The sequence below is a fragment of the Larus michahellis genome, chromosome 20 (assembly GCF_964199755.1).
Source record: "Larus michahellis chromosome 20, bLarMic1.1, whole genome shotgun sequence".
NCBI lineage: Eukaryota > Metazoa > Chordata > Aves > Charadriiformes > Laridae > Larus > Larus michahellis.
The window spans coordinates 8,057,799-8,081,249 of NC_133915.1; the positions used below are offsets into that span (position 1 = coordinate 8,057,799).

General features: G+C 52.2%; 1 protein-coding gene across 4 annotated transcripts in view; it reads right to left on the minus strand.

Moving 5' to 3' along the window:
• Nucleotides 1-387: 387 nt before the first annotated feature.
• The window catches only part of ZMAT4 (zinc finger matrin-type 4), a 99,488-nt gene continuing 76,424 nt past the window's right edge, over nucleotides 388-23,451 (minus strand). For 2 of the 4 annotated variants that reach the window (XR_012584312.1, XR_012584311.1), the window contains exons 5-8: nucleotides 17,845-18,072; nucleotides 8,412-8,508; nucleotides 2,781-3,354; nucleotides 388-833 (exon numbers count right to left, since the gene is read on the minus strand). Coding sequence is in view for 2 of the 4 variants with exons in the window: in XM_074563925.1 (XP_074420026.1) it covers nucleotides 818-833; nucleotides 8,412-8,508; nucleotides 17,845-18,072 (341 nt within the window). In the remaining 2 variants the exon portion in view is untranslated. The remainder of the gene's footprint in view (nucleotides 834-2,780; nucleotides 3,355-8,411; nucleotides 8,509-17,844; nucleotides 18,073-23,451) is intronic. The other 2 variants (XM_074563925.1, XM_074563926.1) reach the window with 1 other exon arrangement.

A 23,451-nucleotide genomic window follows, 5' to 3' on the forward strand; every position in this document is an offset into this window, starting at 1 on the left:
GTCTCCCTGTGGGTGCGCAGGGAATGCACTCGCAGCCGGCGCTACCGGCGCGGGACTCCCCGGCAAGCTCGGCCGCCACTGCCACCGGTGCGGTCCCGCCGTCCGTCCCGCTGTCTCCTGCGGGGCTGCCTCTCCCGGCAGCAGCAGAGAACGTCTGGCTTTAGGTCAGCATCAGCGAAGTTGATAACGCGAACAGCTTCCATCTAGCTGGTAGGAATCCTACCGGCAGGAAAAGGATTTTATGCTTTCATTTTAGTTTCCTTTGCTCAGCGAACCATTTTTTTGCTGAAGACAAAGAGGAAAGGAAAAAAATTCATCCGTTATACAATCCCCGTGATTCATTTTTTGCTGCTCTGTGTGTGCCGACACAAACCATGCTGGAGAAGGTGAAGAAAGTATGTTTATTTCTGGTTGAAGACTGATTACATCGCTATCATGGATAATGTAATAGAATAATTTTATACTCTTGGAGGAAATCTAAGAATAAATATGCAAAAGTAAAATATTTTGTTTCCACTGTCTCTGAAGATGAGTGATGATTAAGTGCTGTATTTACAGGATAGTTGTTATACTCTAGACTCTGTGCTGAATAAATATTATCTTGAAAGGGTAAAAAAATCCATTGAAATATTTTAACTCACCACAAAATTAAAAAAAAAAAAAAAAAATCCATGTATTTGTCCAAAGCGAAGGTTAGTTACACGTTAATTATCGAATCCACACAGGATCATTGTCCAGGAAAGCATCCTCTCCTCGCTGACCAGTTCCTCCCGCAGCAGAAGCCTGGGTGGTTCCCCTTGTCTCGGCTGAGGAACTACTACTGGTTCTTCAGGCTGCAAGACAGAAAGGAAGCCGCGGTCAGTCTCTGCCCCGACGGTGCCGGAGCGGGGCCAGGTCCTGAGCCCCCCCGGCCGCCCCCGGAGCTTCTCGCTCCCCGTCCCCAGAGAGCGTGCCCAGCTCCCCACACCCCCTGCAGCGCCGAAGCTCCTCTAACAACCTGAAAAAAGCGTACTTCCCTTAGCTCCCCAGTTTAAACTTGCTCAGGAGCCTACCAAACCCTGCAAAACTTTCCTCGCTCCAACGCATTTTTGGCCGATAAGGAATTTCTCATGCAGCGAGTCTTGGCGACCTCAGGTCTACGCTTTGAGATATCAGTCCAATGTTTATGCTTTACATTAAAATAATTAATCCGTACACCCAGCACCACAAAACAAAGTTGCACGAGCCATTCTGGGGCTTTCAAATTATGATCAAACCAGAAGATATCAGATATCTTTATTTTCACTTACATTAAAAGGAAGGGAGACAATTTAATCCTATAATGAGAGCAAGTATTACACACTCTCTCTTCATAGGCAGTGTAATTATTCAGCTGCTCTCTGGAACTGAAATAATGACAAATTAAAATGGCTTTCAGTTCCATCTACCTTTTATAACTATTCATCTTCTGGAGTTATTATCACTCTAAAGGCTTCTTTGTATTTTAGGCATCAGCCACTATATGTTAGAGAAAGCACATGGAGATTGTTACTGCTACCAATAAAAGTTGCAGTCATCAAAGCAAGAACAAAATCATTTGCCTTTGTTGTAAAGTATATGGTGGAACTCAAGTATTTGACATAATTTCCTGGAATTTATTGGAAATTTTATCTCAAAGAGCGCATTCACCCTGGGCGAGGATGCGCAGGAGGGAGCTCAACCCCCCAGCACCGGGGATGGGGCTGGAAAAATCCAGGGAAACAGAAATAACATCTTGCACAAAATCCAACACAAATGCAGTCAGGAACTGCCAAAGGCTTCCTCTAGTCCCGTCTCCGGCTTTTTGGCACGTCATAAACGCCCAAAGCCCCGGAGCCGGGAGAGCCTCAGCCGGTGCCTGGGACCTGCCGGCTCCGCTCCTGCTTCCTGCGCTGCCCACCCCGGGAACCGCGACCGGGAACGCGCTCCAGCCACAGCGGGCTGGAAATGTTTGTTTACACTTTCTTAAATAGATTGGAAAAAATATGGAAATGCAATGACGGCGAAGGGTGACATTTCTCCAGGCACGATATTTACAGTACTTTGATAAGCTCCGATTGCTGAAGAGCCAAGCAGCTTATGTTAATAAATGCCCTGTTCCAATTAGGCATCTGTGTTCTCAATCAGAAACAAAAAAATCCCCAAAAACCCGCCTGTCAGGCACCAAGCCTGCTGTCGTTTGCTCCTCAGCAGGCCGTTAATCATCCGGGCTTTCTCGGGGCGCAGCCCAAGGACCAGGCGAAGGGCTGTGCAGGGAGACCTTCGGGGCACCCTCCAAACCAGAACCGCCCCCGCTCGCCCCCAGGCACCGCTCTGGACTGAACCCTGCGCCCCTTCCCCACGTTTAGGTCCCCACAGAATCCATTCTACCCCAACGACAGCTGCAGGATCGGGTCCCCTCTCTGCAAAAAACCCTAAAATTAATCAGAAAGCCTGAGTTTGAAAGGGAAACCTAGACACGTATTAGCATCTATGAATGTGTAAATGAGCAGTTATAAAACGCCAGAATACATTTGTGAGCTCTAGATGTGGCAGAGAGGTCTGGCTGATCAAAGAGACAAAACAAAGGCGAGAAGATAAAATTCTTCTTTATGGAAGTGGGAATCATCAGCCCCATATAGTCAGACTCTTAATTACTGGGGCTGGATCTCAGCCTCCCGTCGCTGACAGCCAGGACGGCGGAGGGTAGCTCACAGCCCTCGCTATCCGCACATTATTACAGCGCTTGATATATTTGCAACCGGCCCAGAGATGGCACTTACATCAAAGGCGGGTCTGGGCTCTGGTTCTCTGCCAGCAGCATCTTTGGTCCTCTCATCCGCCAGCCCCTGAAGAGCTACTTCATCCCTGGAGCCGGGCGCTCCGCAGCGTCTGCCCAAACGCAGCCACCTCCTCCTGGTCACAGCGACCAACGCCGCACCCTGTCCCCAGTCCCGCCACCCGCGCGGGATAACCAAAGGAGGGAAGAGCGTTTTGCAAAGCCCTAAGTTAATATTCCACACGAGCATTTCTTTGACCCCAGAATTTGAATCTCCTCTGGCTTCTTTCACAACTACCCGGGACTTTAAGGCTCTGTCGTTTGTTGCAAATCACTTTCAGCAGTGGTTTTTCGTCTTTTCAGTTTGCATACACCAGATAAAAGGGAAGTTTTGTTTCTTGCAGCCTACAGCAAGCAGGAAGGAGCAAAGCTGGCATGGGATTCTCTCCCAATATTTCCGAGATAACGCACCCTCCTTCCAGCAGCTCCCCAGGAGCCGGTGTTTCGGCTGCCACCCGTCCCCATAGAAACGGAGCCGTGGGACCGCGGTCCAGCCGGAGCTCCTCATCCCGCTGCTCCTGGCGGGGAGGAGGAAGGCAGAGGGGGAGATTAAAAAAAACCACCACTTCTATTTCTGGAAAGCAAGTCAAACAATGACTCAATCATCTCTGCACAGTTCATAAATCCCTAATTAAAGGTTTAGCGCTCCTCCCCGCTGCAGATGTTCCAGAGTCCAGCCCCATTTCAGTCCTGCCCCTGCAGCCGAGCACAGCCCGCGCTGCAGCTCCACGGGCCGAGACGCTGCCAGCAGCCCCGGCCGGCGGCTCCGCACGGGGACACGTCCCCGACACGGCTGGGACGAGCACTGCCCGGCCCTGGCACGCGCAGAACGGATGCCAGGTTTGTGATGCCTTGAAAGAGATATTCTCCTGTGTCTGGCTCTAGCCCCTTTATGAGAGGATTAAAAAAGGATGCATTTTGCCTTTATTTTCAAGCACACAGCTTAAAGTACCCGCACTCGGGAGAAAAACTGGGAGCCAGCAGCCATCATCTTGCTTTGCATATTCACTGGCCAGAGGGATAAGGACTTGCTCCACATCAGCTACCTCCTCCTGCATCTTTTATTCAACACCAAAATACCGGCCAGGAATATCAGCTTCCCCTCGCCCCAACCCTCCATTTTCCCCATCTTTTGGTCAATTCAGTGGTCAATCCCAAGTTCAGTGGGAAGCGTTCAGGCGAGCCCCTGAACGTCCTGTAAATAAGCAGCTAAGCTCTCCCCGCCAGCGGAGGGTATCTGCAGGGTTCGCAGCCTTCAGTTGCCGCTGTGCTCGTGGAGCTCCGGCACCGCCGGCGCCGCGCAGAAGCGAAGGGGCGCAAACACCTCGTCCTGCGAAGCAGCACTTCAAGGGCTGCTGCGGGGGGTTATTAAAAGCAACTCCAGCAGCGGCTCGGTCGTGCCTTGCTCTCTGGAGAACTATAATAAATACCCACAACTTGACTCATTCCTCATGAAAGTTCTTCTCTCCTAAAGCCGCTTTCCAGAAGACTCATCTGCCCAGTATTTTTTGGGTGCTACCAGCTTCCAGCCCACAGTCACCTTCCCTGCTGACCTGTCCCGCAGCAAAATCCCTTTTCCTTTGCAACCCTCTCCCGCCTTACTTTTTTTAATTATATGAAGTATGACAGCTACATAAAATGTTTTGTTGCCTTGGCAACTGCAATCCTCTGGCTTCAGCCTGAGTTATAAGGAAGAGGACAGTCTTTGACACTAACCAGCAGTAACGGGAACAGCACAAACCAGTGGGCAAAGCACTCGCCAAGGCAGGCGGAGGCTGCGGGGGGCACGGCATCCTCCCCTGGCCCCCAGCGCCGAGCGCGTTCTCCTGTGCTTCACCCCACGGTGCTGCCACGGGCCGGCCGTGCCCTGGGACGGAGACGCGGTGGCAACCGGTCAGAACGACCAGCTCTGGACTTCAAAATTGACTTTCTTTGTACAGAAGAGGTAATCGCCCACGGAACGCTGCGCAGGCAGAGACGCAGCCCTGCCCGTGCCTTTGCACTGCACGTGCACCCTCAGTCACTCGTACAACAGTCAAGACGTGACGCAGAGCAACTGTTCACAGTGTATGCACTGACAGCGCTGGAAACGAAGATTTCTTCGTCATAGACAATTTCTGTAGTCAGGAACACGAGCTGTACGAACTGCTTCCCCTCTCTGAATTCTTTTGCTACCTGCTCTCGTCCCAGGCGCGGGACTCTGTGCAAACACCGTGTACAGGGTCCTCTCTGGGTGGGTGTCAAACAGCAGAACGATGGTGATGAGACCCCCCCAACTCCTTCTGGGGCTGCATCGCCGGGTCCAGCCACGTCCCGTGGTGGCGGGGCTGTTACAGACCCCTCGGGCTGGGAGGGGATAACTGATTTGGGATAAAACACATGGATAACTCATTCCCTTGGTCCCACATAGAGGGCAACGAAACTGCAAAAATAGCTTTAAACACGGAGAGTGGTTACACACTAATTACAGGGTGGGAAGAGCTTTTGTTGTGCGCAAACCGAAGCTGCCCATCTATTGTCTCCCGCGCACTTTCCTATGGGCGCCGGAGAGATCTGTGCTGTGCTTGGGTACTTAGCTTCAAAGAAATTTGTATAAGAATGAACAATGGATGGAGGAAATAGAATAATCAGAGCAATTTCCCATAGAAATTGGTCAGACGAATGTCTCTAATTGGCATTCCATTATTACATTTGTAGCATATTTCCTTTTGAATCTATTACTTTCTTCCCTCTTGTACTGAATGCCCATGGAAATCTCTTGGGACCAGATTTAAGTCATTATGAACTAATGATAAGAAACTATATTTAGAAAGACTGATAAGAATATTAATTTGCAAAAGAGGAAGGTCCTAAAGAAATAAAGTGGGAGTCCTGCAGGCCTCTGCCGCTCTGGTGTTCCCTGCACAGGCTGGCTCCATCCTCCCTGAGATGAAAGAGAAACGGGCCTTCTATCAATAATTCCTGTGCTCTCCAAGCTCCGGGAAGCTCTGGGAAAGCTTGCGAGTGCCACCGAGCCCCGGCACTAAAATAGAGCAATGTTGTTTGGCTGGCTGGTGTCCCAGCGGGATGGGACGGGACATCGGGAGCCTCCAACCCGCACCACCCCCTCGGGGTCTTCTCCCCGACCGGCTGCAATAAAGGATGTAAATTACTGTCTCAACTCCTGCGGGTTCCTCACCCAGACTTCCCCTTCAGCCCCGAGTTCTGCAGTGGACGCACTCCCTGTCAGGCTCCTGCTCCAGCTACGGGAAGAGAGGGAGCAGAGGGATCCTCGGTCTTTGCCATTTTTGCCAGAGTAGGTCAGAAGGAAACATTTGGGAAAGGAACAGATGCAGAAGGAATTATCCTTCTGCAGAACTAAGTGTGGAGATGACGCTCTGCTAATTGCAGGTGATTGGAAAACAAAAGCAGAAGGAGTGGGTACAAAAGGGAGGATGCGAGGCACCCTCCCGGCACCGAGAAGAAGTACCGCATCTCCTCCGCACATCTGTATTTCCCGTCCATGAGGCTGCTCTGACTTCAGGTGACCTCCTTTGTCCCTTGCAATAACACCAGCAGCAACAACCGCAGTAACAATCCAAGCTCAGGACTGGCAGGGGAAGGATAAATTACAGCTCTGAGCCGGGGCAGCACATGGCAGCTGCTCTCATCCCGGCTTTCCAAGGGGAAGAGCTCTCCCGCTCCGCTCCCCGGCAGCGGGAGTTCACGGCACCGGGTGCGGACACGGAGCCCGTCCGCGCGGTCCCGCAGGGTCCCACCGCTGCCCACCAAAGCCAGCACAGCAGGGATGCGCCAGCAGTTCCACGTGCTGGAAGAGAAAGGAGACGGAGGCAGAAAGGACTTACTGAAGGTCCCAGACGGCTCGTGGCACGGCCTCAAACCACGTCTCACCTGCCCGACCCGAAACACCCGGACAGGAGCTGAGCTGGATCCCTCCGGCCACTCCACAACGGCCCGGAGGCAGGGGAGAACATCCCCTCATTAGAAAGTCTGACACCATCAGTTCCTCCTGCTAATTGAGATCCGGAATATGACTACACGCTCCCGTCCAGACAGGGTAGCGACTGGAAGACATTCAAATGCTCCGCGAATAAATAGGATAGAGCTACGGTGAATAATACCAGGAATCTCTGAAGGTCTAACATCAGCTGGGGAAGGTCTGCATTTATCCTTTGGTAGCTTAAGCAAAATTAGACGTTAGCACTTACTGCTGGTTCTGCTCATCCTGCCTCATCTTTCAGGCTGCCCGTAAAGCTACCTGAAGTATTTCAGTAACTAACGACACCTTTTATACCCCTCTTCTAATCTGGGCAGTCCCGAGTGCTTCAGCCTGAAACGGCTCCCAAAGCTCACATGTAAGTGTATTAAGAGAGATTAGTTCATTAATCTACTCTCTGGTACCATGTATCTTTATCACTTCGTTTTAATAATTTGTACTAATTGACAGAGCAGACTCCCTCCAAGTCTCAAAGTTGGGTAATATATAATTGCTCTAAATCACAGCACAAACACTTTCACATGAAAACACCTAATCCCATCACGCTCCCAGTGTCTCTGCTGAGGTTTAACGCACGGGAGAAGCCGCGCACTCTGTGTCATTGAGCACGAGCGCCCGCAGCACCAGGACCAGACAGAGTTAACGTCTTGGGTCGCTCCCGCCCATTTCTTCTCCATCTGTCCCAAACCAGCGGCTCTGCCCGGTTAGAGGAGGGGATGGGCAGGTATTCGGGTGCCCCAGCACCTTCTGACACATTTCCCTGGGGAAGGCCAGCTGAGGCTGAGGACTCGGGGCAGCGATGCTCAAAGCTATAAGGCTCGCTAGGCTGTAAAGGCACTGCCAAAATCCGATACGTTGAAGGACAGGCTGAAGATGAGGGGCGTCCCTGCGGATGTGTGGAACGACAGCCCTGGGGGGGGGTCTCCTGAGAAGCGGGGCTAGAGGAGCGGTCTGCAGGAGAGAAGGAAGATGTTCCGGGAAGCAGGACCTGCCCTCAACACACTTCACCTTTCTGGCAGGAGCCCCCATCCCTGTCCCCTCCGCAGGGTGACAGCCCTTGTCCCCGTCCTCTCCGCAGGGTGACAGACCCCGTCCCCATCCCATCTGCAGGGTGACAGCCCTTGTCCCCATCCCCTCCGCAGGGTGACAGCCCTTGTCCCCGTCCCCTCCGCAGGGTGACAGCTCCCAGCCCCAGCTGCGCCTGCAGGACCATCCCCGAGGCTGCAGCCAGAACCCAGGAAACCAGGGCAAAGCTCCAGCAGTGAAAGGCGTCAGGCTGCCTGGAAAACGGGATGAGCTGCCAGCAGCTTCACCGGGGCACGCTGTGACTGGCAGGAAATTAAGAGCCAAGAGCCCTCTGGGCTCCGGTGGGGCCACGGGCAGCCCACCCGGGCTCAGCCCTGGGCTCAGCCCTGCCCTTCTCCAGCTGGAGCTGCCGCCGATATCTGTGTTTGCAAAACACCCGGAGCTCCTCGGGTGACAGGGCTATCGGCGTGTAAAGCATTACATTATATATACATTCATCTAGGCAGACACGGGCAGACAGGAGGCCACCGGGAAAAGCAGGGAGATACCCACTTGGTCTGATGTTTGGAGCCCTTCAGGTGCGCGTGGTACTGCTCTATGGAGTTCAGGGTGACGCTGCAGGTGTTGCACGTGTAGCTGCGCTTCAGCCCTGCCGAGAGAAACCCAGAGTGGTTAATTGTGTGCGGCCCTCGGCCCCGGCCCCGCGACTCGCTGAGGGCACGCTCGGGGCTGCGCTGGGAGGAAAAACACCTTCAGGATCGCTATTCTGAACCAAAACAGCAGCTGGAAAGTAAAAATGAGTGAAAATGGCTGAAGAAAGAGGGGGAGGGAAGGGAGAGGGAAAAAAAAAAAGCATTAACCCTTGCCCCCAGCAAACTTCTAGTTCATTAGAAAGTACTCAGATCTCAAATTTAATTTCCCAGACACTTCTCTTTACAGTAACCCACCTGTTTACTTTTCCAGGCCAGGATACACAGGCATCAGCGAAGCATAAAGGACTACTCTTAAAAGGCACAGACCGAGCAGAACCAAGCAGGCTTCAAAGGCAAATCGCCCCTGGGACCGCGGTCCCCGCAGTTCTCCGGCACGAGCATCCCCCCCGGGTGGCTCATGAGCGTCGCTGCCCTCAGACTAACGAGCACACGAGGCCCCATTTATTCTGCTGGTTTTTGGGTAGCGAGCACAATTCAGGGCAATTCCTCATTAGCGTACTTAGGAGCCAGGTCACTTAGGAACTCTGTTTTTTTTCTCCAGAGGGATGAGCCCTGGTTTGCCCACCGCAGGGACGGGCCGTGTTTGCCGCATGCAGCCGCCCATCTCCCGGAGCCAGCGACGCGGCTGGTGCCAGGTGCCCATCCGAGAGCTGGGAGCCAGCAGCTCACCTGCCCGAGGGATTTACTGGCCGCGATACCTGTCTGCAGCCCCCGACTTCACTAATTTTAGCCCTTCTCAGATACAATAACAAACAACTATTTATAAAGCTGTTGCTCTTGCTGCTGGCCAACCGAGTACCACTGAACTAGACAGAACATCTCGGCAGGTTCGCAGTGCAAACGTTAGGAACTTTTGTTGGGTTTGTTTTGTGTGGGTTTGGGGGGGAGGGAACTCTTTGGGTTTTTTACCTTCTAACAAATCTCTCTGCTGCCATTGCTACTTTCCATTTCTTGTCTATTTGATTGCCACAGTTGCAAGTGATTTTCCAAGTAAATATACTGCATTTTATTTTATCACCGTGTAAATCAACCTGGAGAAGAGAAGGCTCCGGGGAGACCTTCCAGCCCCTTCCAGTCCCTAAAGGGGCTCCAGGAAAGCTGGGGAGGGACTCTGGAGCAGGGAGGGGAGCCATGGGACGAGGGGGAAGGGTTTTACACTGACAGAGGGGAGATTGAGATGAGATCTGGGGAAGGAATTGTTTGCTGTGAGGGGGGTGAGCCCCTGGCCCAGGTTGCCCAGAGAAGCTGTGGCTGCCCCATCCCTGGAGGGGTTCAAGGCCAGGTTGGCCGGGGCTTGGAGCAACCTGGGCTGGTGGGAGGTGTCCCTGCCCAGGGCAGGGGGTGGCACTGGGTGGGCTTCAAGGTTCCTTCTGACCTGAACCATTCTATGATTCTATTCTATGAAATCGCAGAGAAGACGATGCAAGAGCAGTGGCCGAGTTACGGAGGGAGCAGATGGGGCCGGTGGCTGTGCCGGGCTCCGCAGAGGACAAGGTTTATCTCCAGCTCACACGGAGGAGAGAAGCGGTGGCAGCAGCGTGGAACCAAACCACACAAACACCCCCAGAGTGACAGAAAGGGGGTCTCTCTGGCCCATCCCGCACCCTGAGAAGGGGCCGCTGGAGCAGGGACCCCCCCGCCAAGGAGCAGCACCCGTGGGTCCCTGTGCGGGAAAAGCACCCGGTTAAACAGCTCTCCAACCGCACTGCTCTGCCGCTGGGCACAGATCGCAGGGAAGGGAAAAAACCAGGCAATTAAGCAGATTCATGCCCATCTCAAACAGAAGCTGCAGAGCCATTTATAAGGGAAGTCACAGAAACAGCCTCTCGGCGCATTCGCTGGAAAACCCCCCAGCCGAAGAACCAAACCCAGCAACATCAGCCTGTGCTTTGCCGATTCAGTGACATCAAACTTCTCGTCTCCGAGACACCCTCCGCAGGCAAGACGTTTATTCACCTGAGTGCTGTGCACGCGCGGAGCAGGAACAGGAGCCCGCGCGACGGTGGCGGCCAGCACTGCCGACACGAGCGTGGCAACAGGAGAAGAGCCGCCTTTCTCTGTGTGCGACGCGGAAATGTCTGCAAACCATGTTCAACTAATTGTCGCGTAAGGTAAAAAAAGCAAGAGGCAGGAGATGATTTACGGAGATAATAAAAATTGCTCATTTAAAAATTGTAATAGCTTTTACGTTGCTACTAAAGTTCAGGTTTTTTACTGGAGATTGATACTCAGGCTGGGACAGTTACTACGGCTTTTCTTCTGATACCATCCCTTCCACCCCGTGTTGTCTCAGACTTTGTAATAAAGCGAATTGTCCTGGCTGGGTCTCAGGGAAGGGGGAAGAAGGTCAGGGGTAGGGAAGAAGTCCGGGGTTACGGATGCAACCTCTGTACAGCACAGCCTGAGGCAAACAGTCACCTGAGCTGCCCAGAGAGACAAAAACCGCTATTCTCAGCACTATTTACTGTGCTAAATAGGAAAATGATTTCTTCCTCATTTAACAGTTTGCATCTCAGAATTACAATTTAGTGACTTAAGGTTGAGAGCATTTTCAGGTCTCAGCAGAACAAGGAAATCAAGACTTTGCCGCCTCTGGAAAGCTGAAAATCTAAAAATAGGAATCCGGCAGGCAGGCAGCAATCAGAGGCGAAGGAGGAAAGGCTGGTTCCCAAGACAGCGTGCTGCCCAGTGCCTGCTGAAAATGGCTGGTTTTATTTTTGATTCGTGTCAGTTTAGATTTCCTGGGAAAACACGGAGTTTGGCCCGTTCCTGAGGCATTTATTCGTAGCGCCCTGGTGCACTCCGCCCTCCCTCTGGAGAGGCGATGAGCCGGCTCAGCTCTCGAGAGATCACGGAATTACCCATACTGATTGCTGTTCTGCCCTTCTAGACGGGTTTTCACCCAAACGTTCCTCAATGACTTTTGCAATCACAGAAGAACGTGATGCTGCCGGCGAAGCCCCTCCACACCTGCAAGAGCTGAAAAAGCAGATTCGATTCTTTTCTTTTTCTTTTTTTTTTTTTTAATTTCTTTCTCCTTCCACAAGGAAGTGACCTGGGCCAAGAGATGGCCACTACCTGGGTTCAAAATCTATTTTTTGTGGGAGAAAATGAGAAGCCTCTTTTAGGAACCACAACTACAACAAAACCAGGTCCTTGCCCTTCTCCGACACCCGACGTCCCCGGTCCCTGTGCTTTGTGAGCACGAAGGGCAGGAAAACAAAACACTTTCTGGTTTCTACAAATGCAGTGAACCTGGTGACAAGACAGGGGGGTACAAACCCGTGGCAGCGTCCCCGGGACAGGACAGGGCTCTTTTCTCTTCTCCTGACAGCGTACCTACAATGTAACTCCATTATTCTTTCACCTCGGGAAAAGAGTACAGCGATTTCAGAGCAGAATTACAGGAACAGTCACTTCTCTGCCTCATCTAACATGTGCTCACCGAAAAGGCAGAGTGCAGCCGGGGGTACATGAAACGCCTGTTTCCCTTCTGGCCATCCCTGGAAGAGGGAGACGGCAATCAGGGCTCTCGCTCCCGGTACGCAGGGCGAAAGCTGACATGAATTAAGCGTATAAACGCAGACCTAAGTGTTCCCGGTCCCCTGGTGCTGTTGTCTCTCTCAGCATGCCGAGTGTCAGAGAGCGATTTCTTCTCTCCTCCTCTCTTTTGTATTTTAACATCCTAATAATCCCCTTGGCATCCCAGATGGCATTAGCATCGCTGACACCACGCGTACGTCGGCGTTACAGTAAACCAGTGATGCTCAAGTAATTTCTGTCCTGTCCTCCTAGAAAAAAAGGGAATTGCAAATTTTAGAGTCTCTGCGGTCAGGTTTCTGCTTTGCACTGATTCACCTCCATGAAGATCTGAACAGACCGTTTCAAGCTTAATTGAAGGGCTCTGCTTACAACTATGGGAGTTGTGGGATTCCTACCACGGGCTGCTGCGCTCTTTAGGAACACTTTTAATGTACCATGCAACGGTCTCTTTTGCCTTTCCACAGTATCATTTCTTCACAGACATTGTTAAAACAATTCAGTTAGAACAAGTAACGTATGGCATTCTCAAATTCTAACAGTTTATGCTTACCATAATTAACTATATACACACTAACCATTCCCCAGCTGTACCTACTGGCTCTCAGAAAGTCACTTTTCCTTTTTTGAACTTCGGACACCAGCTATAGCAACACTCCCACTTTCCTCAAGTACCTCATACACCTCTCACCTAGGAATTTGGCCCCACATAAAGTTAAATATCCCTCTTTAAAAATATTTCAAAAAATATCCAGATAAGCGCTTGAAAACAGCAAGTAAGGGATAACGCAGAAGTATTTAAATAGTCATCTGTATTTTTATGTGTTGTGATGTGCCACGGAACAAAAATCAAATTGCGAACGCGCTCAAGGCTGCTGTCCTGACTGGGGGCACGCTCGCGGCAGCAGCGGTGGTCCTACAGCCAAACCCTCTCTGCAGCTGGCGGCTCCCGTTCGCCTTATTGAGCCAAGAGGCGGCAGAAACCCCCTCCAGCCCGTGCCACGAGGCCGGGGCAGGACGGAGGAGGCAGCGCCGGCTGACACGGGTGACGCAGAGCGAGCCCCGGGACCACGCCGTGAGGGCCGCACGGCAGAGATCCGCCCAGGGAAGTAAGCCACTGTAATACTTTAAATTAAGGTAATAAGGTTCTAATGCTCAGCAGCTAATTTAACAGCATACATTAACAGCAGCCTTATTGAATCTTAATTGCTTGTGTAGGTGGAAACGCCATCAGCGATTACAGCTCCTAACTGGGATACTGATTTTTTTTTGCCCAGCAGCGTGTCAAGGCTGCTCGCGATGATGAAGGAGGGGGAACCCCGTCTCTGCTCCCCGCATCCAGCACAGGGGAACTCTTCCCACCAGCCAGAAAACTTGGCCGCGGAAGGGACGGGTCTGTGGACTCGCTCGTGGCCAGCAGAATCCCACGGCTGCTGGCCAACACGCTCCAGACGGACGGAGACGTTGCCAGGGCTGAACCGGCCAGTGCGGAGGCGGCCAGGAGCCACATTGCGGCAGGACAAGGGCTGCAGGACCTCCCAGCCCAAACCCAGCATCCTGAGATGGGCTGTACAGGAAAAGCCTCCAGTGTGACACGAACTCCGCCAAAACGAGAGACAGGGAAAGGAAGCCAGCCGCAGATAAACTGCAGGCTGAAACCGCAGGCAACAGTCACCTCCAGAACATCAAAATTAGCAGCGTGTGATCTCGCTGGAGCTTACCAAAGCTGCCAACTTGGCTGAAACTGTGGTTTCATCAAATACACCCGACGAAAGCGTGCTGAGTCGAGTATGAGCTCAGCAGGGAGTCTGCAACGGGAGGGTGGTCCCAGCCGGAGCAGTCAGCGCTAGGAAACGCGGTGCTCGCTCTGTATTCACATCTGCTTCTGCATCCTCATGACACACCAGCATTCCCTCCCCTGCATCATGACATGCGCTCATGTAAAATGGAATGTGCTCCTATATCCATTAAATAAAATATTAACAAGTAAAGTCATTAATGTCATTCTGCATAAAATGCATTAAAACACATTCCAGGGGAGTACTTGTTAAATCGCTCTTTACTAACCAGAAGTGACAGCACAGAACGAGAAGTATTTATAAGGCATACAAAGAAATTACGAGCTGAGAGGAAAATGAAACTCAGCTCTTTGCCTGGTTTTTCTAGATAGCATCTGCTACTATGACAATTTACCTGAAAATACAAAGGCTTCAGGTGACAACATCCCTGTGCAGCTGTCCCCATCCCGCTTTACCGCGGAGGCTGCTGTGTTTTATTTTAGGGATTTGCAGTGAAATCCCATTGAGATGCTCCGCTTTCTGCTCCAGGGCTGGTGCCTGCCTTGTCCACCAGGGACCAAGCGTCCCGGGAAGAAGAGCCATGATCCTGCGGTTTTACAGGATCCCATCGCACAAGGCTGGCCCTGAATCTGTCTCCATCGCTATGTAAAATTCAGGGTTTACTGGCAGGCATCAAAGAGAGCCCAAGGTGCCTTGGCAAGCCGTTTGCTGCCACGCTAGAGGCGCCGAGCGCAGGTTACGGACGCTGGCGAGATAAAAGAAGGGTCTGTCTGCACGTTAAGGCTGCTGCTCCGTCTGTTCATTCAAAGGTGTAACACAGGAAAGAAAAGGACACGCTGAATCCACTTAATGAAGCCCAGACGTTCGAACGCTGCATCAGCCTTCAAAGAGGGCGTTTTGCTGTGGGGTTTCGGCTCGGCGCCAGCAACAAGCAGAGTCCGTTATTAATTAGATTCCCCGTGGACGAGACCTGCCAGCCTGGGTTGAGGCCCCTTCCCCTGCCGAGCCCACCCGCGCCGGCGGAGCAGGATGGAGCGCGGGATGGATGCTGCCAGACAGCAGGTGACACTGGTGAAAGGCGGGGTGATGGCGCGGAACCGCCGTGGGCAGGCGGGAGCTGCCAGACGGAGCCTCCGGCGGAGCCGCTTCTGCTCCCTGTTGCTGAACGGGCACAAGCCATCGGGCAGAGCCCAGAATCCAGGGTTTGTACCAAACCTGCCAAAGCACGTGGACTGCGGGACCGGGCACCGCACCTACCGCAGCTTTGACTCCATACAGACTAGAGAAATAGTGCCGTTAGGCTTCTTTTTCCTGGTTTTTTTTTTCCTCTGAGAAGAAAATAAGACTTCAAAATTGTAGGATGAGCACTTGGCGAGAGGAATCAATGCTTTTGTTTCCTATAAATATCAGTTGTCCAAAAATATATCTCTATTCTTATTCCTCCAAATACACATTCATATTTATCAATAAATCTTTTATTATAGCCATTATCAAAACATCAAAGGCTGCTGAAGTGTTGTACTTCAACTGACACTGCTCGTTCCAGGCTCACACAATGCATCAAGTGTTCATCTCCCACAGTAGTCAAAATAGAATTAATATTTCAAGTTGTGATGGGAGAAGCCACCGGGGATAGTGTGGAAAGGAAATGAGTTCGCATTCCAGTGAATACCGAGGGAGCAAAACGAGCGCGGGGCAGGGAGAGCACACGGTTTATAATCCCACCATCAACACCGCCGGGCGCCAACCCCGTCCGAAGCGTCGGTCGGACAAGATTTCACTGACAACCTGGGACAGGCCGCCACTGGCGACCTCCAAACTGCCACACTTACCATTTTTCTCGAGTCAGACATGACTTTATCTGCCCAGGTAAGGCTGTTTTCTAGGACACACGGCAGACCTCGTTCCGTGTCGGCTATTGGGCTCACTGAGCCCGGCTGAGCAGCTCCTCGGCGTCAGAGAGCGCTGGGCACCCGTGAACCGCAACCAGGGGACCAAAGGTGGCCCCCCCTGTCCCTGGGGATGCCGACAGCCCAGCTCTGCTGTCCCCCTCTCCCGCGACCCCCAGGCGCTGGCAGCACCGCGCCAGGTTCACCTGCAAGTCCCAGCCACGCACAGAACCACCGTAACGTTAAAAACCAACGCGGGCTGATGAGTGAGTAAAGCCCTCCGATTTCGGCTCTCCTAGGCACAAGCTAAATGAGTAAAACACCTCACAATTGATTTATTTACAGTTAATGACATCCTCAGCCACTCTCAAGCTTGGCACAGTTCAAAGTACTAAGCACTTCCATGTTAGCATCCCAGGTTTTATTTCCCCACACATTTTCAAGCGCGGGCAGTGACTCAGCCACATGAATCATTCATGGCACTGTGAGTCACACTAGGTAGCACACGAAGGATCTGGATAACCATTACAAGGTTTACTTGAGATCAAGAAATGCACAATATACTGCATAGTCATTAGTATTTAAAGGAAAATTATTTCATTTAGCAAGGAAAAAAAACCAACTTATTCTAAAATGTTAATGCAATGTCTTGCTGGGGAACCAGACTTCCTCTCCCACGTGGGTTTGAAAATCAAACCTGCACCTTTTCCTCAGTCTGCTTCAGTCAAACACATTGTGTGCATAGAGGATTATAACCAAGGCCACAGAGAAAACTTCCAACAGGAGGCTCGTACCTCTCCTCCTGTAATTACACCTCTGTATTAAAAACGTGCTTTGTTCAGAGTCCTCAGCCGGTATATATTAGCAAATCTCCATCAACAGGCCCAGTGTGATGGAGACAGTCCTTCATCAGCGCCAGGCATGACCGTGACAAGGACTGGGGATGCTGGGGGGCTGCGGGAGGGACCAGGAGGGACCAGGGATGCCGGGGGACTGCAGGAGGGACCAGGGATGCTCAGAGGGCTATGGGAGGGACTGGGAGGGACCAGGGATGCCGGGGGGCTACGGGAGGGACTGGGAGGGACCAGGGATGCCAGGGGGCTACGGGAGGGACTGGGAGGGACCAGGGATGCTCAGGGGGCTATGGGAGGGACTGGGAGGGACCAGGGATGCTCAGGGGGCTATGGGAGGGACTGGGAGGGACCAGGGATGCCAGGGGGCTATGGGAGGGACTGGGAGGGACCAGGGATGCCAGGGGGCTATGGGAGGGACTGGGAGGGACCAGGGATGCCAGGGGGCTACGGGAGGGACCAGTGATGCTGGGGGGCTGCAGCAGCCGCAGTACTGGCCAGGCTGCAGCTGTGGCTCTGCACGAGGGGGTTTCCCTCCCGGCGGGGTGCAAGGCCCAAATCTGGGTGACCTCGTGGGTGCCAGACCCCTCCTGGCGTGGCCAGGACAGAGGGATGGACAGGCGGACGGATGGCTGCTCTCCCTTCAGCGGGAACACAGAAAACTTGTGTTTAACATACCCATAGCAAATGCTCGGTTCCTCTTTTCTGCTGCTGACCCAGGGCCATTGCAGTGTTTTACAAGCACTAATTAAATCACAGATGACAGCTAATACCCTCTTCTCCACCAGGGAGACACAGGGAGTGCTCCGCCTCCAGCAACAAACATCCCCGTCCCCACTTCCCCGCAGGCTGAGCGCTTTTACGTGTTCTCCCCTCTCAGCTCTCCGGGATGGTCCACATTTGCTGGAGGACAGAAGTGTGCGCTAATGGAGGGGACTATTTTAGGAAGCGGCAAAAGAAATACCTAGGAAACAAGTTCTAAAGGATGCTGCCAGGACTGCGGAGTGTCATCTTAGAGGAGGGGATTTTTTTTTTACAGCGGCAGGAACCTCATACAGCATCAAGAGCACCACGGTGTCCCCTGCAGCACTTGACCAGAGGAACGGTGACCACAGCGGGCACCAGCGGCCCCGCCGTGGCCACTAGACCCCGCGGGGAGCCGGTCCTCGCTCCCCGCACCCCGGCGCTCTCACCTCGCAGCTCTCCCAGGTCCAGGGTCTTGCCCAGCTGCTCCAGGAGGTCGGCCCTGGCCGCGTTCTTCTTGTGCTTTTTGCCGTCGTAGTGCTGCTGTGCCATCATGGGGTTGTTGAACCAGGCTGCGCAGAGCTGGCAGTATCTGTCCGAGTCTCGCCGCTGGTGCGGTGACGGTACCACCGGGGGACTATCCGCGTGCGGCTGCTTGAGGGAGCTCAGAGTGGTTTCTGTAAGAGGAAACGTTCGGACGTGAGCTCCTCCATGCTGGTGTTGCCGTCTGAGTAACAGCAGTCCCTGAGGCGGGTCCCACGTTAGACGCGGGGAATAATTAGCAGCGGTTACAGGGTCCCACCGGATATTTTGAACGGCACTGCTCGGAAAGCTACCATTTCTCCTACAAAAAAGCAGCATGGAAGGGCAGCCCAGGACTGTTCCTCAACTATCTGCATTGCCCTCGCTGGGGAAGGAGGATGCTCTCATTGCAGATACACGGCTTATCACTGTTGTGACTAAACCTGCTAAACTTATCCTGCTTAAATTGCTACTTCCAAGAAAAACTGCCAGTGGAGAATAAACAAAACATGCAAAGCCATCTACTTCTCAAGATAGAGAGACAGATTTATCATTATCTCAGGATTCTTATTTTTCAATTTATTTGGTCTCGGAAAGAATACGGAAAGCTGCAGTAGTTGTAAATTGTCACAGATGGAAAAAACCCCAATCAATAGTCAGTCCCCTCATTCAAATATCTTCACATTGTGAAGTGACAGGTACCAGCTACCCGGGACCCTCATTTAATCCCATTTCCCGTCAGATTCACCAAGAGGCCACCTGGCAACACAAACATCATCCCCAGCTAATTTCAAATAAAAACAGGTGATTAGTCTTTACATACTGGAGCTGCACCTCGTCTGCCCCAGTTTTCCTACTTTATACAATATAAACCACAAAGCCATGGAAAAACAGTTTAAAGTAAAATAAAGTTCAGATAACACTGGGATACCAAAATATACAATGACTAGCACTTAATTATCACACCTCATTCAAAAATTCCCTTTTATGTGGTTTTCCTTTTCTTTTCTTTTCCAGATGAAATGTCTGCTATCTAAATAATTAACAAACCGCTCTCTCTGCGATACAAGAAGAGGCTAATCTTGAGGTGGTGAAGAGGTGCTCGGTCTCTCTCCTTTGATCACGAGCCCCGTGCTGTTCCCGCGGAGCCCCGATGAGAGCACGGGCCGGCAAGCGACGAGCCCACCTCAGAGTCCGACACCGGGAACAGCAGCACGGAGCAAAACAGAGGAATATTTAGATGCATAATTACCGCTGAAGCCCACTGTGATTGACTCCACGGCTCAAGAAAGTTAATAGCGTTATAAATCTGCTGACCTGCTCGGGAAGGGCTGTCTATTAACTCTCCTCGAGGAAATTGTATCTTACATATCACGTTACATACAACCTTATCGATTTCCAGGGGTTCATAAGCTTCTATTGTTTTTGATGACACCTGCAAAGGTATCGGAGTTTCATGCCTGGAGGGTTGTTGAGGCACCATCACCCTCCTCCCCTCTGGAAAAACACCTGGAGAAGTTTCCTCGCTTCTGCTGCTGCCACCAGCGCTCGGCACAGCACGAGCACAACGAGCTCTTTCGGGGATTAGTTAATAAAGTGATTACACTATTGAAGATGTTTCTTGTCCTCGTTCTGCTGTCTCGCGAACCGCTCGCTTAGATTCATTCAACCCCTCCAGAGGATTCCCCTGCCGAGCCTCCGCCTGCCCTCCACTCCGCTACCCCAGTCAGAAACCGAGCACGACGCCAGCGAAGAAAAAACGTTGTCCTTTGCCCCAGGCCCGGGGTCACACTCGGACACGTCCTGGCTCTGCCGAAGCAGCTGCGGTCGGCGTCTGCCACGCTGCCTCCGGGAACCTGCTCCCGGCAGGGCTCGGGAAGCACCCGGCTGTATCCTGCTCCTAAAAACATCCTCTTTCCCAACACCCGCGGTTCCAGCAGGAAAAGGCACCCCCAGCCCCTCCGAGGTGTCCGCGCCATGAAGAGCACAAGTGCACCAAAGAGCCAGGGCCCACGCACGGTGATTAAGAAGAAAATTAGGAAAGAACACTATTGCCTGTCCAAAGTAGGATTATGCCGACATTGCACGTGCCTGGCTCACGAAGAGCAAGCGTCGCTCGCCCGTCGCCCACGTGTGTGTGCGAGTTCCCCCCGTACCCCGGCACCCCCCGCACGCCGGGACGGGGCTGAGCTGCTCTGGGCACCGGCGCTGGGCTGCAGGGACCTTTGGGCATCCGGAATATTATAAACAAGCCGTTACTACGGCAGCCCAGGAGCTCTGTGATCTATCTGACTCGCTGCTCTCCAGGCCCCGGGCTATGAAGTTAAATCTATCCGATTTCGGTCAGCTTTCTCCCCGTTTATATGTTACGGCTGCTGCCAGAGGGGAACCAGGGAGGCTGGAGTTCACGGAGCTGGTGGTGGCCGCAGGAGTTGTATCTCCCGCTCGCCGAAGAAACACAACTGAAGCATCCTCTGCTTGCGTTTACAACTACCGCCAGCCCTAAGGAGCGCTGAGCCCAGCCGGGCGATGAACGAAAACTTCCCGCGTCTCCCAAACCCTCCTGAAGAGAAACAGATGAAGGTTCACTTCTCCAGGAACGTGGATTTATCGTTTTGATATGTGCTACATAACTACTACAGAACGGAAAACATCATCATTCTCTGAGCAGCGACACAAAAATTAATAATAAACACTCACAAAACGTCAAATGTTAAAAATGTTTCTCCATCTAAAACACAAACATAAAAGCTGCTAGTTTGACTATTTCAAGTATTTCAAAATGCTAAATAGCTCATGACAGTCTGCCTTACGTTGCCTTTTGCTGTGGGAGGGAAGTGAGAAAGTCTTTACTTTGCTGCAAGAAGCAAAATATAAAGTTAGAAACACTTTAGCACTCTGGCAATGAACTAATCTTTGACTTATTTCTTGCGTGCAAAGCTTTTTATTCATAGCTGTATTTAAATGGCACCCAACTTTTTATCATTGCCACTCTCCAGGAGCCGAGCATGAAAATGAGAAAGTAACCGAGCCATGACAACGGGGCACGGGAGAAATTCAGTTTTCCTCGGAAGACAGCTCCAGGACCACGGCAGGCTCCAACTGCCGCTGGATCCTCCCACCCAAACCTGAAACCCCTTCAGCACATCCGCAACGCAAACCCCACACCGGGAATTACAGAACAAGGAGGTAAAAAAGGCAAGGTAACTTTTCCTGCCGGCAAAATCACCCCCTTACTCCTCACCCCAAAGGCAGAGGACGCCGGAGGGAGCCGGCGCTGCCGGTGCCGAAGGGCCAACGCCTTCCCCAGACGACGCGCTTGGATCGATGAAGGCAGCAGCCATTTCCCATCACAATTCCTTGTTTTATAACCCGTACTGATGACTGGATGCAAGCTGACAGAAGATGCTGGAGATGACTAGAGAAATCCATCAGCGATAGTGGTGACATAAAGCCTCTGAGGGCTACAACCTTGTACAGCAGGAGCAACAGAAAAGATCACAAATATTTCGCTGTAGCGATGAGACATCGCTTTCCTATTGTGAAAAACCCGACGGTTAAGGCACTTCTCCCTCTCCTGCAGGCCCCAGCAGAGAAATGAGAGATCTGTACTTCATTAAAATGATAAAATTGAAGGGGAAGCTGTAACTCCGCAAGGGGACTGAGAACAGATATAATTTTCCATGGGATTGACGAGACAGAAAACCCAGAATATTGAGCAGGGGCTTGTTCGGAGGCAGAATGCGGCCACCAGCGCATCCCTGGGCATCTGCAAAACAGGTCTGAACCCCCCCGGAGGCAGGTGACGGGTGCTTTAGGTTAAGGTGTTGGAGAGAGCGCTGGATCGTCTGGTAGGAACACGGGGCAGGAGGACCGCGAGGGCACGGCGCGGGATGCACGAGGACGCCTCACACCGCTTCGTGCCCCACGCAGGGCACGGGATGCTCAGAGTTCAGGGTTGGTGAGGCGAGGGAAGTCTGTTCTCTACCGACTCAGCAGAGCTGAGACAAACATTCCACCTTGCGGCATGGAACCCATTGGGAAGCCCCTGCGCCGCTCCCAGGTACCGTATCCAGCAGTGCCCTGGTACGGCACAGCCCACGGGGAGAACGCGCCGCACCCTGCACAGGCGGGTGCCGGCAGCCAGGGAGGCACCTGCAGGAATTTCCATCCGCACACGGACGCGGGGCCAGGCCGAAGGCGCGGGGTGATGCGCTCAGGGGACTTCTGGGCCACGGCAGCAGCTGCGGGTCCCACGGCAGCCTTGCTTCAGAGCCGCTGCCTCCAGGATCCACGACCAGGAACAGAACTCCAGTTGCAGACGTTTTTCACCTTTGCTGAGAGTATTACATATTTTCAATGCTTTTTTTTTTTTTAACCAGAAAATGCCGCTCCTCAAGCAGCTCAAGAATTCTTCCTAAATTTCCCCTGCAGTCTCAACTGCATTCATTAGTCTTCATTTCGTCCCCTAAATTCATTTTGTTACTGTGCAATTTAAAGAGACGCTATGCTCCACAGAGGCAACTGTACGTCTGCGTGAAGGAAATCACTCCGGCAAAGACACTTGCCCAAAGAGTTTCACAAATTCTTTCCTCCCTACACTACTACACACAGGCCCACTAATTAAGAAAATGGTCAACACAGAATTTCACAATTAAGGGTAGCAGAATAAATTTTTGTGCAAGTCTTAAAGTCAGACATTGCAATGTGGAGGTTATTACCTATTTTTACTTGCCTATTGCCACTAAAATACCTTTTCAGATTAACTGTATACGTTTAATCTAAGCCATAATATCAGCTCTTGGGGAACTCTGAAAACATTTTAAGCTTTTTTTTAATTAAAAGATTTTGAGAGTTCAAATATTTGTATAGAGTCTTTCTCACCTTTTTTGATCACACATGAAAGTTAAAAAATACTTTGCTGTTAAGAGCTTGGGGAAACACCGAATAGAACATTCAACCCCTACAACCACCTGAAGGATTTCCGTGTTACGACCAGAATAGCAGCCTGATCTCTTCTAAAGATGCCGACGAACCGCACTGCGGGCGCCGGCCCCTGCCTCCCGAATGGCCCTGGGGCGTCCGGCACCCTCAGGGCTGTCGCGGTCGGCCCCCAGGACTCGTGAGCACCGGAGCCGCCGAAGCTCTGTCCCAGAGACCAAAAGCTCCCCGGTGCCAGCCGTGAAGGACTGGGAGAAAAACCCAGTGGAAAAATGCTGGGTGACTCTGTAGGAAGCCCAGAAAAATGCTGTGTCCAAAGGGCACATTTCTGAGAACTACTGGAGAGCAAGAAGGTGCTTATTAATGAATTCCTGCAGCTCAGCTTCATCAGATCAAGTGTCTGGAAGAGCTGCTGAGTCCTTGAGTTCCTCTTTCCTGGTGATTACGCCAGCTGAGGGCCCATTACTCTCGGAGCGCGCGGAGCCTGCTCAGAGCCTCCGTGAGGCTGGTCCAGAGGATTGAAAAATTAGACAAAAGCACAATGCAAAGTGGCAGCTCTCGGAAAGCCCTGCCGGGACGGGGCCCTACAGCAT